Below are 17,684 nucleotides of genomic sequence, written 5' to 3'. Positions count from 1 at the left end.
CACCTGGAACCCCAGAATCGCCATCTAGAATGGAAAAGAAGTCTCGGCTTTACCCAGGGGTGGTTACTACAAAGGGCTTTGTAGGGGGCTCTAGTGGTAAAGCCCCCGCCTGCCAGTGTAGGAGGCACAGGAGATGTGGGTTGGATCCCTGGCTTGAGAAGATCCCCTGAAGGAAGAAACGGCCACCCACTCCAGTATTCTTGCCTGGAGTGTCTCACGGACAGAGGAGCCTGGCCGGCCACAGTCCATAGCGCCACACAGAGTCAGACACGACTGAAGCAACTTGGCACGCACATACAGTAACTACAAAGAATAAAATGCACAGTGTGTAGGCGGGTGACTTAGGGTTTGTATCCTATTTCATAAGAGGCTAATGACAGGTCCCTGCTGCTGGGAGAAAGACACCTGCCAGCCCCCACTAATGTTATGCAGGAAGGACCTGGAAGTTCAGGCTCAGATGTGCTGACCCACTCCTCCTGGTCGCCCCACCCACTGAGGGTCCAGAGTGCTTCTCAGGAGGCCTTAATGTTAGGTGTGTGTGTGTCTGTGTGCTTACTATTTTTTCCATCAGTTTTTGATAGCATATTCTTTCTTAAAAGGAGTGGTTTCTCCTTTTCTAGGCTTTCCCTAGCCCGCAGCGAGGCATTTATTCTCAAGAGCAGCTAGAAATAGGACAGTCATCAAACAAACAAACAAAACCCAAGCCCTGAAAATGAAGTCAGATGCCTCCACCCTTGCCTCTGAACCTGGTTTGTGAGGATTAGAACTGCTTCCTGGGTGTCCACACTGAGCCTGCAGGTGAGACAAGGCCAAGGTCACAGGAAGAAACCAAGCTCTCGTTCTCAAGGAGTGAGCAGAGTGGGCAAGAAGCTGTGTTTCTGAAGGTGAGGAGCTGGGTTGCCATGACAACAAAGAGGCTGTGGGCCAGGAGACAGGACCCCGGGTTAACACAGAAGGCAGGCAGAGCCTCAGTCCCTCTGCCCCTCTCAAGAGCAAGGAGCAGGTGCTGCCCACACTCTTCAGGTTGCTGTGCTCAGGAGGGGCCCGACCGTGGGAGGGGACCACAGGCAGCTGTGTCCATGCTGAGAGAGGGGTCATGACCTGGAGGTTTGTTTGAAAACCTGCGTAAACATCTTCTATCGGAGGGAGAGTTTATGTTCCTTAGCCAAACAAGTTGTTGGAGATGATATATTGTGAGGGTATTTGTTAAGTCTAAGCTGGGGCCATAAACTCTCCCTGAGCCCCCAAAGACCACTTGGGGAGAAGCCTTTGTCTCTGGCCAGTGAATCTGTTTGTGTCTCCCCCTCCCAGCCTGGCCTTGACTGAAAGACGCAGACTCTTCCCAGAGGCTGGCCCTGTCCTCTCTCTAAGCTGGGAGCCCCGTAGCCCTGGTCCCCCTCCCCCACCTTCCCTTGCTGTGAGCAGAAGGACAAGAGAACCCTTTGACCCTGGTCTGGAAGAAAAGGGGAAAAATGGCTCAGAGAGGGTAGTGGGAGGCAGAGAATGGAACGCCTCTCCCGTGGCTGTCTCTATCATGGTAAAGAGCAGCCAGGTTTGCTTGCCTGGACCGAAATCCTTGGAGTCATCCCCTGTGCCCCTCTTTCTGTCACACCCCACTCGAAACCATGTTGGTTACGCTTTCAAAGCACTTCCGGAATCTGACCGTTCTCCCCACCTCCACGTGGCCACCCTGCAGGCACAGTCCCCTGTCCCTGCGTTCTGGCTGCCCTGCTCCCCTTTTCCCACTTCCCAGCACGGAAATCAGGCTGTGCGCCCTCAGCTTGGATGGCTCCCAGAGCAAAACCACAGGCTTTCCAAAGCCTGCAAAGCTCTGCAGAAGCTGCCCCCTCCCCGTCACGTGCCTGCTCCAGCCAACTGGCCTCAATGAGGTGCCCCCAGCCTTTAACAGGGCCACCTCCTCTGCCTGGAATGTTCTCCTGCCAGCTACCTGCCGGGGTCCCTCCCAGGTGTCCTTGACTTTGGTCAAATGCCACCTTCTCAATGAGGCCACTCCAATCACCCTATTTCATGTTGCCACTTACCCACCATCACCCCTGAAACCCTCCCCCTTCCCCTGCCTTTTGTCATAACACCTATCATTTTCTACATACACTCTATATATCATTTTGTTAGCCTGTCTCTTTCTGCTGGAAAATAAGTTCCAAGGTCAAGATTCTTGATCAGTTTCCATCACCAATGTGTTCCCAGTACTGAGAGCAGTATTTGGCATTCTGTGCGTGTGTGCCAAGTCGTTTCAGCCGTGTCTCTGTGTGACCCTGTGGACTGTAGCCCACCAGGCTCCTCTGTCCATGGATTTTCCAGGCAAGAATACTGGAGTGGGTTGCCATGCTCTTCTCCAGGGGCACTTCCCGAGCCAGGGATCAAACTCGTGTCTCATATTAAGTTTCCTGCATTTTGCAAGTGGGTTCTTTACCACTAGCACCACCTGGAAAGCCCCTGGAATACAGTGGTGTTCACCAATTATTGCATGGATGGGTGGAGAAAGGAATAATAGCCAGGAGCCCCCTGTGTTCACAGGGAGAGAAGTCTCCAGGGAACGGGACTGGGGCCAAGGGTTTGGTCTGGCAGCATGATACCCATTGGGGTGGGGGAGGGTCAACGCCCACGTGCCCATTGTCCCTCTGCTAAGTCATTAGGGGTAAAATGATCACCCAGCTCGGGAGAGACGCTGAGCCCATTTGTACAAAGAAGAGTGTGGCGGCCCTCCAGGAAAGAGGGTCGCCCAGTGGGACATGGTGTCTCTGGACAGTTTATTTTACACAGGATGAAATCTAAGCATCTCAAGTGTACACACAGAACCGAAGGGGGAAAAAAATGAGAGCATTTAACTTCCTGAAAATGCTTTATAATAATGCAGAACAATTATATAGAGCAAACGCCTTCAAAATTTAAACATTTAATTTTTGAGCATTAATACACATGAATACTATTACGGGGGTGGGGTGGGAAGGGTGGATTATAGCCTCTGTAGGGATCAGAGTTTCAACAGTGTTACTTATAAATTATAGTACATCAACTTTATTTACCGATCTAGGCAGCCAGGGGATGGAAGGATATACAACGTAGAATAAACACATTCATACCGGGATGCGGAATGTTGGAGGAGACACAGCTTTTTAACATTAAAAATGTATAAAGTATTTAGCAAAAGTTACAGAAAACACAGCAAACAAGCAAGTTTATTTTGTTAGAAAATCCCGCTTTCATGGGGTTTGCTGATGTGCTCCTGTCTGTGAAGGGGCTTGTTCCTGCCCCACCGTCCCCTTCCTGAGGGAAGGGCAGAGATACCGATTTGGGGCCCCATCCCCAAAGATGGCAGGTGTCCCTTTGAATGACTGTCCCTGGGTCCACACGGCTGCCTGGAGGCCCCCGTCCCAAGAGCTGGGCTCTTGCTGCATGTGATGCACCTCCACTCGACAGACAACAAACGCCCAGGTCCCAGGAAGGGGATGTGACGACGACAGGTTACGGGACGAATGAGAGAGCAGAGCGCTGCCGGTCCGGTGCTCTTGCCCTGGTTCATTATGCTTTCCTTCCTCATCTGCATGTCACACCGTCCCCATCAGAGCAGCCATGTGCCTGACCCTCTGCCTCCCACCACTGCAAGCCCGTTAGGGATGTCCCAGCACACCAAGAGGGTCAAGTCCCCTGAACAGCACGGAGATCCAAAGGCCATCACAGCCCCTCTCCCTCGGAGACACCTCCCAACAAGGACCCCCAGTAGCCAGGCCCCAGCATCTAGAAGGTTCGGGGAAACAGAACGTTGGTTTTTGTCATGTTAGTCTCACCAAGCCAGGAAAGAGGGGTTGGGTCGCCCACCTTCACAAAGGGCCCGATAGCAATGACTCCAGTGGGGGTGGGGTGGAGTGGGGAAGACGTTGAGAGCCCCCAGGTCCCCCTCCCCCAGAAAAGAGAGGCTATCCTGGCAGCGGGGGACCCTGCGTCGTGGGCTCCACAGCCCACACCGTCACCTGGCCGGACCCAAGGATGTCTTCTGTTGGCTGGGAGAGGTACCTGGTTGCTTTCCGGGGCTCAGCTTTCACTGAGCAGGGCACAATCAAGACGTAGCTGGAGGAGTCCTTCCTTTGGGGGTCTTGCCCAGAGCTGACCAGCATCAGCAGTTGGGTGTGGTTTTCTTTCTGCCACCACCCAGGAGGGTGCAGGCACAGGTCAGGTAACCAAGGCTCAGGCGTCGACAAGAACATTAAGGGAGGGGGCTCTGACTCCATGCCTGTTCTTGCTCCTTGGAAGTGACCTTCAGGACATGGTGTCAAACATCAGTGGATGAAAGGTAATGGCTTCTGCTTTCTTTAGGAGTCCAAGGAGGAGGAACTACCTCATTCTCTACAGCTCATGAAACTCTTAAGTTTTTGTGTCTAAAAATCTCTTTTTAGATTTCTCAGCACCCAGGGCCCCCTCTCAGGAGGGTGTGAGGTGACAGCTCGCACAGCTGTGTCGAGTGGACCCAGATTAGGTATGACGTGTGCATTGGGCACAAAACTGGAAATGAGAAGGGAAGGAGACAGAATGCAGCAGCTGGAGGCAGCCTGGGAGAACGTTCTAGAATAACACCTTCAGTTTGCAGGTGAAGCAAGATCCAGAGAAAGGTGGTGTGAGCCCATGGCCAGTCCCCTGCTTTCTCACCCACACCCTCTCCACCCACCTCCTACCCCTGAACTCTCACCAAATGGCAAGGATGGGGCAAGGTGAAGGGAGGGTCCCAAGGAGCAAGTGGATCTGCCAGCTGAGATGCCAGCTTCAGGGGGCAGCAGAGACCCTGTCCACCACCCCCACCTCCATCCCCAGCAGCTCTCTACATTGTGAAAAACTTAAGTGTTAGATGCCCCCCAAACTAAAATGACTCAAAAAAAGCCAAGTTTAAGTCCCAAGAACTACTGGATGCAGCTGGCTAGAAGTAGCTGTGCAAACAAGCTCGACTCCAGGTCAGGAGCTTCCAGGAAGACAACTTGTGTTTTTAAGAGCAAGGAAGCAGTGGGGTGCACCCAATTCAACGGATGGCTACTCGGCATTGCAGGGGAACAGGCTAGTGACATCCTACGACAAAGTGACTCAGAGGCATCAAGCTGAGTGAGGAGGCCAGACTCAAAGGCTTCTGCCTATTTCTATGACACACTACAGGAGGCAGATCTGCAGGGTCAGAAAATCCATCAGTGGTTGCCAGGTGCTGGGGGTGGGAAGTGTGGAGGGACATCAAAGGAGCCTGAGGGGATGTTTTTGGAGTGATGGAAATATTATGTTGATCTCAGCAGTGGTTACAAGACCGTGTCAAAGTGTTAGGTGCTCAGTCGTGCCCAACTCTTTGTGACCCCGTGGACTCCATGTGTCCGCCAGGTTCCTCTGTCCATGGGATTCTCCAGGCAAGAATACTGGAGTGGGGTAGCCATTCCCTTCTCCAGGGAATCTTCCTGATCCAGGGATTGAACCCGGGTCTCCTGCATTCCAGGCAGATTCTTTACCATCTGAGCTACCAGGGAAGCCCCATAAGACTTTGTAAGTTAGTCAAAATTCATTGAACTGTATCCTTCAAAAGGGTGAATTTTCATGAACCCCCAATTTCGAATGTCAAATATCTCAATAAACTTGGGGAAAAAGGCAGCGGGACCTGTGGGGACAGGAAGGTTTATGGGAATGACGGTATGCTGGCTAAGATGTGCTTCTGATCTGTGCCCCACTTAACACTGGTCCAGGAATGTTCCCTATCTACATAATCACCAGCAGGTCTGCAGAATCCTGTATAAATTCTCCTTGTCAAGGCCACTCACCGCTGGAAGTAAAATCACTTAAACAAGCCGAGGTCTTTGATGTCCTCGGAATCTTATGGCTTGCATTTCCAAGAAGGGACTTTGGCTCTGCCAAGATTTCTTTGCTTCCATCTCCTAATCTAGTAATTGATTGATTTCCACAAAGGGAATACAAACCCCTGGTTCCTGAATATACACAGGGGTTTTCTATTTGCTTCAGTCGTTGATCAGCCTCAGTGAGGGGAGAAGTGTTTCCCCTTCCCTGCCCCCCAGCTGACACAGGTGTTAGGTAGATTAAAAGGAAACCCAAGGTGGTCCCATGGGCAGAACCTCAGGGTCAGCCATCCCTGTGGGTCAGCTGGCCAGTGCTTTCCAATGCTGATCAGAAGCAATAGGAAAAAAAAAAAGAAAGAGAGGGACAAGCAGCTTATCCTGGAGGTTGTCTTGGTAACCCTTGCTTGTCTTAGATTCTATTCTAAAAATCAGGCTTTCACAGACGAAACAAAGTGCATCCGTGTCTCCTAGGTAGAAGGGGCTCACCTGTTCTCAGAAATGGAACAGTGGATGTGCTCACGAATAACCTGGAGTCATTCACCCTGAAAAAAGCCAAGCATATCCTCTTATAACCTAAATACCCAAACCAAACCAACCACTAGGACAGAGTGCCACTCTGAAGATGACTTTCAGACATTCCAGACTTCATCCTAACCATAGGGACAGAGGCCTGTACTCTCAACTCCAGCCCTGCTCGTGATTCAGTTCACAGCTCTCACTGGCTGGCCTTGGGCTTCATTCTTCCTCTGTGTAAAGCAAGAACTATTTAAAACAAACGACTCTCTCAAATTTGAGTTGGATGTGAGCTGTGAGGGTCTAGCGACCCCAAGATCGTACTCTTGGTGCTGTCTGGTTCTTCCATCCTTGGGTAAATGCCACATAGCTTATTACAGGCTAGTAGTAGGTTAAACGTGGAAGAGGTGCAAGGCTCTCATTTCCCAGAAAGGTCTGAAAACATGCGCTTGTCCACATGGAGAACAGAAGGGGTGGGGGATGGGGCGGAGTTCCTGGCTGGTACGCAGCTACGTCTGCAGTACTGGCATAATACCTGGCTTGCCCCAAGTGTCTGCTGATTAAATGAATGAATGAGAATGAATGAATGAATGAAGAGCTATCAGTACAACAGAGGGTATCTCTGCAAACCTAGACTCTGCAGAGAGTATCTGTAGGTGAATGCCAAGGTAACTCACCTGCAAGACCCTTGGAGAAAAGACAAGTCTACACAAAAGAACAGATCACTGGTTTCCCTGATGACAGATAGGGCTATATCTTGTTCCTAGATCTTTGCATATTGCCCAGGCTTAGCTAAATGCTTGATGAATGAATAAAGGAGGAAAGAAAAAAGGAAAAGAAATATATGGGGGTGTCTAACAAGACTGAGGGAAAAGGGGGAAAGCATGACTTCAGAAAATAGACTGGCCTACATGAGGCTAACTCAGGCTACCCTGAAAGAGGCGAGAGCCCCAGGGAATAACAAAAGACTCTAGAATCCTTGGATGGGGATGAGAAAACAAAATCAATGAGCCACATCACACATGAACATATCTATGTTAATAACAAGGCTATTGGCTTTGAAGGTTGGAAAATCATCCACAAATTAGTTGACTAAGCCACAAAGCAGTTACTACTAGCACCCATCTTTTTTTTTTTTATCAAGAAACCAAGAAATGATAGCCCCAAATGGGCAGCTGGTGTGTCAGCCCAACCCCAGACCGGAAGGAGTGGTTCTCCACGGCAGACACAGATCCGTCCTGGCAGCCTGCATGTTAGTGAAGGCCTTCACACTGACCTTTCTGGTTGGGATGTTTTGAGAAGAAAAGTGGCAAAGCTTGGTTTGCTTTAGGATATTCAGCATCTTTCTACTATCACTATGAGGGCACCATACTGACTCAGAGAAAGGGGTACCAAGAGATACAAGAAAAACAAGTCATCAGTTACCAGCCTGGACGATGGAGAGAGAAAGACCAGTGAATTATCCTCTTAGACGGCTGCCCTTATGAGACATGAGTCCTGTGAATCCAAAGTAATCAATGGGAAAAGTGAAGAAACACGGGTTCTTAGGGTGTGGGCTCCAGGCTAGAATGTGCCCCTTGCAAGCTGTCTGACCTCCTCCAGCCCTTTTCTGCTTCCAGTCCCCTCAAGCCAATTCTCAAGATTTAGTATGTAAGCGAGAAAGTGATGAGTGAGGACCTGGTGGCTTCCCAGGTCATGCTCAGACCAGGCTTTCTCAGGGAAAAAGGAGATGGCAAAAGGGCAAGGGGGCACCAGCCCCAAGCAGGGGCTCCATGCGGGGCTTGGGAATGTGTAGAAGGAGCTGAGAGGCCAAGGTACCCGACTGCCTGGATGGTGACATGTACTGTGGCCACGACAGTCTGCAATGCCTGCGTGGTGCCCGCCAGTGAGACCCATACACAGAGCGGCAGTCCCAGTTCCACTGTGCACAGGCAGGTGGAACCACCTGCGAGGCGACAGAGACTTGTCCCAACCCCTCCCTGACATGAGACCGACTCAGCTCCCTGGGATGGGCGAGGGTGGAGGAGGGGGCTTCCCCGAGGAGGTGGCTGCAGGCTGGGTGGACTGGGATGTCTGGAAAGAGCACGTGACATGGATGCCTGATCTAAGAGGCACACGATTCGCTGCTCCAACTTGGGGTGAATTTGCTGAATGAGGTAGTTTCATCCTGACCTCTCCAGGCAGGGTCAGTCTGGGAAAATTGGAGCCAGACCTTCTTCCCAAGACTCCCATTGGTGAAAAGTAGCAGAGAAGAGCCAGGATGTAGGCTCTCAGAATATTCAAGGCCCTCAGAATATTCAAGGGGGGAAAAAAATCAAGAGGGAGGGCTGCTGCAAAGCATTCTGGGTGTGGGCTGCTGTGCTGAATTGTGGCCTTCTCTCCATGACTCAGATCCTGACACTTGGCTTGGAGATGGAGACCTCCCTCTCCTGCCCCTCCAAAGGCCTGGAGACAAGGAGGTCAGTTGGAAGAAGGGCCGTTGGGCTTCCAAGGGCATGAGCATGGGACACAACTGCTCTGGGTGGGGAGGGGACCCCTCTGGTACTCAATGGGGACCACAAAGTTCCAGTCTCGGTTTGTCCTTGGAGTGGCAAGCGCAGCACGGGACTCAGGGGGCTTCAGCCTCAGAGACAAGGGTAGGGCTGTGGATTCATCTTCTCGGCCTGGGAACACCAGGGAGCTCCCTGTGGGGCCATCTGGGCCGCCCTTCCGGCATCACTGTCCCCTCTCCTCAGTGGACCAGGAGGGGAGGGGGAAGGCAGCGCCACTCCTGACAGCAGGCCCCCCCCGGCAGGAGTGCCACCTCCTCTCCGTGGGACCCCCACCCCTCCTCAGCAGGACCCCCCGGGCCACGCGTCTAGATCTCCATGTCCACGGGGCGGATGCTGCCCGTCTTGTGCTCTCTGACCCACAGCTCCCTGTCTTTGGCTGGGTCCACTTTTCGAAGCAGTTGGTCCACAGGCTCGACTGTCTGCAAGGGATGGAGAAAGAGAACACAGTCAGAGGCAGAGGCGAAGTCAGGGGCGTATCCTCTGAGCCATGCCACTCACACTCTAGAGGGTTGTGGGGTCCCAGGGAAGCCCGTGTGAGGGACAGATGTGGGGGCTGGAAGAACCAGGGGTGGGGAGGCACAGAGCTCTGGCCTCTGCTCTGCTTCCCCTCATAGACATGACCCTCCAGACCACAGGGCGGGTGAAAGGGCAGGTGGGCTCAAGAGTCTGTGACCTGTTCCTCTTTCCACGTGTCACCCCCGTTTACCACCTGAGAACAGGTTTATTGAACTTTAGCGGGAGAGGTTTTGAATAGCTCCAGCACTGTAAGAAATCCAACAGAGGAGGCAAGATCACCACCAGCTATTTCATCATAACACATCTATGGGGTGCGCCTGGGATGGAGTCACGTGCATGTCCAGGGTAACTGACACGTCCATCCCAAGAGGTCGCCCACAGGCCCGAGTCCCTGCCCACCCTCAGGACAGATTCCTCCGTAGCAGCTATGTAACCTTCCACCATGGCACAAAGGCCATGGCTCCCCCTGACCCAGGGTCCCACGGGGGCCCCGCTGGCCTCGACTAGGGTGGAGAACTCACGCTTTGGTTGAACATGTCCGTCTCGTGCCGCAGCTGCGTGTACTGGCAGAGGTGCTGCCGTATCATCTCCACCCTCTCCACCTCCAGCCGCTCCAGCTCCTGCCAAGGAGGAAACCCACAGAGACCTCTGGGGGGTGTCCCTGCAACCTGGGGACCTTCCCCCTACACGGGTCCTAGACCATCCTAGAGGCAAAACACAGATGCTGCCCGATTCCCTGGGGTCTGGCGAGGCACCCACCCCATATCTGGGGGTGAAGGTATAGCCAAGGAAGCAGTAGCTGCTGTTGCCTGAATCTCCTTCTGCCAGGCATGGTGGGTGCTACGAGCTTTCTGCACATCGCTTAACTGTCCTCATCACGATGTTAAGAGATACAGGTTCTGTTCTTACTTTTTCCGAACAAGGGAATGAACACCTCGAGAGGTAACATTGCTTGCCCAGAATGACAGGGAATTATGGGAGCAGTGGGATTTGCACTTTTGTGCATTTTTTTTGCGGGGGGGTGGGCTGCACAGGATCTTAGTTGCGGCATGTGGGATGTAGTTCCTTGACCAGGGACTGAACCCAGGCCACCTACACTGGGAGTGTGGAGTCTTAGCCACTGGACCACCAGGGAAGCCCCCTGTTGTGTCCTTAATCAAACTTCTGCACCACTGCAGCCCCGGGCCCTGACGGGGCTGAGAAATGAAAAACATGCAGGAGCTTCTGCCCTTCAAAATCTGGGGGCTTTGTCCCTGGACCTCTGCTGAGCGGCCTCGTCTCTGTCCACCATGAGTGCTGAGGGAAAGGCTGGGGAGGCAGGAGGGCCAGGAACGGGGTGGCCAAGGCCACAAGGAAGAGCAGAAATTTGCTTTGGCTCCTAGATGGCTCTGCTTCTTTGGAATTTAGGGGATCCGGCCACTATTCTGTGTCCAACTAGGTCAGTGCCCAGGTGATTAGCCGGGGAGTGGGGGGAGTACGCAGGAAGCTTAATTAGGAGATTAACCAGGAGGAAATCTAGGTCACTGTCCCTGGGGGAGGCCTCTAATCTGCTCTGGTGGGCTGGTGCCTGGGGAAGGCAGAGGGTTAGTCCCATGCTGGATGGGCAGATGGATGGGGGTGGCTTGGGGCAGAGGGATGGTGTGATAAGCATTTGGCAGGACACCTCCTTTCTCACCTGGCCCAGTGGCCCAAGTGTCAACCCATCTCACCATCTACTCAGCGGGTGCTGACTTCACAGAAATACTCAGGAGAGCAAAGAAGCGGTCCGATGCCTGTTCCCCCATGCCTGGTCAGAGGCCTCCCCCACTGCCCCAACCTCACCCATCCACACGTCTCGCAAGGCTCTGCGATTGCAGACCCTTAATTCTTCTGGGGATAGGAAGGCCCACATTTCCTACAACTTGGCTATTTTTCCTAAATGGACCACTCTCTTCTCGGTTGACCCTGACCCCTCAGGAGGATATGGCAAGAGCCCATAGCTGCCTGTGTTCATGCAGTAGGAAGTGCCAGAGCAAGGGTATGAATCCACATGGCCTGGCTTGGAGTTAAGCTCTCAGTCTCAACATTAGAGCAGATCTAATGTCCATCTCTCACCTCCACCCCATAGCCCTCACGTCCACCAGCATCCACCCACAGCTTCCTGAGTGCCCACCCCTGTGGGGAAATGCTTCCACATCTCCGGTCACTCACCAAGGTGGTGGTCACCATCTCTTCAAACCACTTGGACTGGGCCTGGTTGTAGAGGTCCACACAGCGCATGAGGTCATCTCCTGCAAAGGGCCAAGGCCACTGTCTGTCACTCCTCACCAGGGCTGCCCTCTGCCACCTGCACCCCATGGCCGAGGTGATGGAGGCAAAGAAGGGGCAACCCAGCATTATGAAAGACTGGCTTCAGAGCGTCCACCTGAACTTGACTCCAGATGCCAAAAACTCAGGAAGGGGGTTTCTCAGTAACAGTGTATGTATGGTCTGGGTGGGGGTACTCCGGGGACCCTTCAAGTCTATCATGAGCCCCAGAAATGCTTCCTCCTCTAGAGATGGCAGTTTTATGTCACAATGGCAAGTCCTGCTTGGTTGAACATGTGTCTCAAGCAACGTGGTACTAGTTACAGAAGGGAAGTTTGCACATCACATCCATCCACTGGTGTGCCTGTGTGTCTCTCTGTGGTTGTGTGTCTGTATGTGTGTGTCTGTGTGTGTACAGGCAGCAGGCTGTCATTCTGAAACAAAAAGAATGTGTCTGATGCTTTCTGGCTCATTCATGTGCAGTAATGGTATAAAAACAGGCACTAGAGTTTAACACACCAATTCCAGGATACCGGCTACCTTGGGAAACAGAGAAAGGGTTGGGCTGGGAAGGGATGGGCTCTTTCGATAGCATTTCTTAAGAGAGACATCTGAAACAAACTATTCTATTTTGATGGCCAGTGTATTCTTTTATGTAATTGTATATATGTTTGAGACAGTTTATAGTTAGAAAGAAAGCAAACTGGAAGTGTTACTAAGGTCCTGGTACCCTAGACTCTTGCTACAAAGAACACAATTCCTGGACCAGAAGCATTGGTACACCCTGGATATTTGCTCCAAATGTTATCTCATGATGTTCCCCAGACAGGGTGAATCAGAAACTATTTGCACAAGTTCCTTGGGTGATCCGTGTGTACATCACACAGGTCGGTCTGCACAGAGCTTCCTGATCATCACAGGGTTCCAGAGAAAGGAAGACACCAGGGACTCTGTCCACGAAGGGAAAACTCATGAGTGAACCCAACAATAATGGATTAACCCTTCAAAGGGATCCCTAGAATGGCATCACTTGCTCACATGTATTCAGATATGAAAGTGAAGGGAAGTGGGGCAGAGTTATGCCCAGTGCCTCGCTCAGGGTCTCCTCCCCAGTGAGCCACACTGTTATCTGGGAGCTAAGCCTTGAGTAACAGAACCCACATCAAGGGCCTGGTTCATTTTGCTCTTGGTCCAAGGCCAATGGCTGGGCCCTTGATCCCAAGGAGGACTCAACTGGAGGGAAGAAAGTGGATATTTCACTGCAGTCACAGTCCCACCAAAAGCCTGTGCCTGACCAGTGGCTAAAGTCACCCTTATAAACACACTATGAAATTCCCAAAGCTTTATTTGTTGATCCTGATGTTGAGAACATGCTTCACGAACTTCTGCAATATCAGGAAATAATGTGGATGAAGGCAGGTGTGTCTCTTCTCTATGTAGTCCAAGGGTTTGAAATCAGACCCTTCTGAACAGTACGGGTTAAGGACATGGATTCTGGAACCAGACTATTGGGGTGTCATATAGCTCTACTGTTTACTAGCTGTGCAGCCTTGGACCAAGTTGATTCACCTGCCTGTGCCTCAGTTTCCTCATCTGTAAAATGGGGATAATAACAGTACTTTCAGAGAGCCACAGTGAAGATTAAACAAACCAAGAAAAAAAATGAAAAAGAAATACAAAGAACAAAATAAAAAATAAACCACTTATGAAAAATATTTGCAATTCAAATGACAAAATGTTGATTTTCCTAACATAATCCCTGTCAGTCAATCAATGAGAACAAGACCAGCCATCTGACAAGAAAATGGGAAGAGAATATGAGTGAATCATTTTAAAACAAAAGTCACAGATGATTTAAAAGTCTATTTTTAAAATGCTCAACTCCACTCAAAAAGCAGTGTAAATTAAATTAGAAACAAAATACTATTTTTCACTAGATAGCTATGATATCGAAATGAGACAGCATACAGTGTTGACAAGAGTTTAGGGAACAGGCATTCATAGAGAGCAGACACACCCATCTGCGAAGCAACTTGGAAACATCCATCAAAATGAATACAAGCCTCTGACCCAGTTACACCCCCCCACATCCCGGCAACAGGCAGACCCCCACCCCCCACAGAGAGGCATTTACAGTAACAGCATCGCTGGTATTAACAAACACTCTGTTTCAATCTGAAAGTCCCACAAAAGTCCATTAGGGGAATGATGAAATAAATCCGGATACAATCATATACTTGCACGTTATTCAACTGTTTAGGGAATCTGATGTACATAAATGGATGGGTAAACAAATTGATGATGAAACAGACTTACTTCTAGGATACATCTATTAAAATATAAGTTCAGAACAGTATAATATGTATATAAATTTAAATATTAAAAACATTAAAAAAATTAGGGTGTGTTAACAGTGACTATATCTGGGGAATAAGATTTTATATTCTTATGTGTTGATTAAAATATTTTGTCAAACAGCAATGTTGTTTCTGTAATATAATTATTTAACAGTTTCTTTAGTTAAGCTAATTTAAATGTGCCTCTCCTCTCCTTGGGTTTTCTTTCTTACTCCCAATAAGTGTAGCATGCCTTCTATTTCTACTACTGTGCTATTAAAGATCTTTATATAAATGTAGCATTTATATTACATTATTCTGTTATGACATCTTTTTAACACCTTATTTTCAAATGTCCCTAAGATAGCTGTTTTTCATCCTTTAATGAACTAATTACACCAGGTTCACCGGAAGTTACGGTGAAAAAGATTTAGAGACCAAACCATCCAATCCAAACCTTATCTCACAGCACATATTCTAATCCCAGAAAGCAAAATGCATTGTCCTTGTACACTGTGAAACTGGTTGTTAAGAAATACTGAAATTTAAAAAAAAAAAAAAAAAACAAACCTGTTTCTTGCTGATTTTTCTCCCGCTTCCTTGTGCATTAGCTAATTTTTACCTCTAGGTGGAAGCAGACGCTGACTCACTGAGGAATATTTTGGAGAGAATCTGAAATATGGTTCTTTCTTTTCTTTTTTAAAAATATTTTCTTGGCTGCACTGCAAGGCGTGTGGGTTCTTAGTTATCCAACCAGGTGTCAAACCTGCACCCCTTGCGTTGGAAGCGAGTAGTCTTAACCACTGAATTGCCAGAGAAGTCCCTGAAATACGATTATTTCTTTACACAAAACGTCAGCCTCTATTCTGGGCCAGAAGTCCATCACTAGAGGAGAACCTTTGGAGAACTAATACCCAGGGAGGTGGGGCAACTTGGAGGGTGGGTGGGGTTTGCACTTCGAGGAACTCCAGGCAGCAGCAAGACCCCTCAATTCCAGGCCCCTGGAGGAGTCTGCCCACCACCTGACCAGAGGCCCTGGGCTTGGGTCAGAAGCAGCCCTCTCTGGGTAGGGTGTGGGGTGACCCTCCCTCTCCACTGCTTCCCGCTCCACAGCCTGCACCCCCCAGTCTCACCCTGTGGAACGCACGCTCCCAGGTGCCCCATCTCCCAGCCTCTCCTGCCATGCCTCTGGGACCAGGTGAGGACAGACAGGGCAGCAGGCGACAGGGCCGCACTCACCTGCCTGCGTGGACTTCCTCCGAGCCTTCTTGATGTCCTCCTCCGTCTTGTTGCTCAGCTTGATCTCCAGCTGCTGGGTCTTCATCTCCAAGTCTCTTTGCCGCTCCGTGAGGGCTTTTCGGGCCTGGGGTCCAAGGACGTGGAGTTAATCACAGGCTCAGAGACAGCAAGGGCCCACTGGGCCTGGCCTCCTTTTTTAGGTTGTTGCTCAGTCGTTAAGTTGTGTCTGACTCTTTGAAACCCCATGGACTGCAGCACGCCACACTCCCCTTTCAGTCACTATCTCCTGGAGTTTACTCAGACTCATGTCCGTTGAGTTGGTGATGCCATCCAATCATCTTGCCCTCTGCCGCCCCCTTCTCCTCCTGCCTTTAATCTTTCCCAGCATCAGGGTCTTTCCTAGGTAAGTCGTTTCTTTCCCCTGCTTTGGTAAATGAGGCTACAGGGGCTCCGTCAGGCTAAGTGGCCAGACCAGCATCACTCAGCCAGCTGGAGACCACACTGAGGCTGCAAAGCATCCTTTCATCCTTGGCCTAGAGCAAGCCCCTCAGAGCATGTTTTCACTGGAGCATGTACCTGTACTGGGGACCCAGGCAGTCCTGAGACCACAGCTTCTCCAGGGTGGCAGGGACCAAAGAGATCATTGACGTCACCTCCCAACAGTGCTCAGCAGCTGGCAATACCAGCCTCCCCATTCTGGGGTGGGATGGGCCTGTTGGTGCTGGCCACTGGCAGGGTCTAGGGTGCCCACAGCAGGAACATGGCCCTTTTCTCCCGCACCTCTCCCAAAGGTGCTGGGGTCAGGCCTGGGGGGAGACCTCTCTTTGCTCCTTAACTGACCATCAGAGCTCCCAGCAAGGTCAGACCACCTTGGCCTCTGGGAGGGGGGTGGTCCAGTCAGGAGGGATTCTTCCAGGTGAGACCCAGACAAAGGGGCCCTGTGTGGACTGGCAGCACATCCAGGCTTCAGGACCCTCAAAATCAGGGTGTACCTTGTCTCACATTCTACAACCCCAAGGCAGGTGCAGGCTCTCCCACACTCACTGGGAATCTGAGCACCAGGGGAAGCACACACTTAACCTTTGGCCGGGGAAGGGGGTTCTCACACTACCCCCCAACCCCAAATCCGGCTGCAGGGGGGACAAACAGCCCTGCCATGGCACACGGAGCCCCTGCCGGCCCCCAGTCCCTGCTCCCTCCAGCAGGACCTCTCCCGCTCCGCGACCTGGGCCCTCACCTTCTCCACCGCGGCGTAGCGGCTGGCAAGCTGCTTGCGGAGGTCTGCGATGTGGTGGTCACACTTCTTCATGTCCTTCTTGAAGTTCTCACGGAAGTTCATCAGGGGCTTCTCCACCTCGCTGTGCAGCTGTCGATGGGGGAGACACACTCAGGACCCGAGGGGCACCAGCTACGAGAGGAGGGAGGGGGTGCTCTCTCCCACCCCGTGGGTGAGGATGGATACCATCTCACTGGGAGGTCAGAGACAAGTGGTTGTGTATGCAGCTGAGGAAGTCACCTCCACTGGCCAGGCCGAGGGTTCACACCAATGGATGGATTAGTGCCTGGAGCCCACCAAGTCCCTGTAGGCACCCTCTTCCTGTGTGAAGCCCTCAGAGCCTCCTCCGGGGCTTTGCTCAGATGTAATCTCCCTTATTTTCTAAGCTGGGAGCTTTGGGGACCATCCCTGTGACCCCAAACACTCAGCCACTATCACAACGGCGACATTTAACGAGGCGATCTTGGGTCAGTTCTCCTTGCTGATCATCTACCACATGCCAGGTGCAAGGACCACAGATGATGTGCACGTGGCCCGAATCTCCAGGAAGCCATGGTGGGAGCTCACAGGGACCCTTCCTGGCCTGTGCCCGCTGGTCTGCGTGGAGGCTGGCACACCCCTACGCCACCAGCGTGGACCAGCCTTGCACCTCTAAGGCCAGAGAAGGGCCCTTTATGCTCTGAGAGGCGTTGGGTGGTGTCAGGTTTCCCAGCTTTCTCTTCTTTCATTCCTTTCCTCTTTCCCACCCACTCTCTTTGGAAGGAGAACTTTTACTTAAAACTTTTTTGGAGGGTATGAACATGAGATGTATAACAGATAAATATGGACCTGCTGTGGTCAAAGGCACAGTCTAGCGGCCTCCCTGCCCCCGACTCAGCCTCTCAGAGCCTCACCCACCCTGTCTTGGCTCCTAAAGCCCCCAACATAACCTCTAGGACCTCCTTACTGGCCTCCTAGGGCCCCTGAATTGGCCTTCCAGGGTCTCTCAACCTCTACCCTTCTCACTGGGAATCAGAACTGAACCTCCCTGGATGGATGATGCCCCAGCTCTGGGACTCTGGGATTTCTCTCCCTCCTCACCAGGCTCTTTCTTGCTACATTACCTTTTCCCCAGAGGCCTCAAGGACGG

At 51.4% G+C, this 17,684-nt stretch overlaps 1 protein-coding gene across 6 annotated transcripts in view; it reads right to left on the bottom strand.

The window, feature by feature from the left end:
- Window positions 1-2,850: 2,850 nt before the first annotated feature.
- GAS7 (growth arrest specific 7) overlaps window positions 2,851-17,684 on the bottom strand; it is a 203,245-nt gene continuing 188,411 nt past the window's right edge. For all 6 annotated transcript variants that reach the window (XM_040243349.1, XM_040243347.1, XM_040243348.1 and 3 more), the window contains 5 exons: window positions 16,517-16,645; window positions 15,280-15,403; window positions 11,609-11,688; window positions 9,940-10,038; window positions 2,851-9,321 (listed from right to left, as the gene is read on the bottom strand). In XM_040243349.1, coding sequence (XP_040099283.1) covers window positions 9,208-9,321; window positions 9,940-10,038; window positions 11,609-11,688; window positions 15,280-15,403; window positions 16,517-16,645 — 546 coding nt within the window. In that variant the 3' untranslated portion in view covers window positions 2,851-9,207. The remainder of the gene's footprint in view (window positions 9,322-9,939; window positions 10,039-11,608; window positions 11,689-15,279; window positions 15,404-16,516; window positions 16,646-17,684) is intronic.

Source organism: Oryx dammah, unplaced genomic scaffold (assembly GCF_014754425.2).
Source record: "Oryx dammah isolate SB20612 unplaced genomic scaffold, SCBI_Odam_1.1 HiC_scaffold_8, whole genome shotgun sequence".
Classification (NCBI taxonomy): Eukaryota; Metazoa; Chordata; class Mammalia; order Artiodactyla; family Bovidae; genus Oryx; species Oryx dammah.
This window is presented reverse-complemented; position numbering and strand designations above follow the sequence as displayed.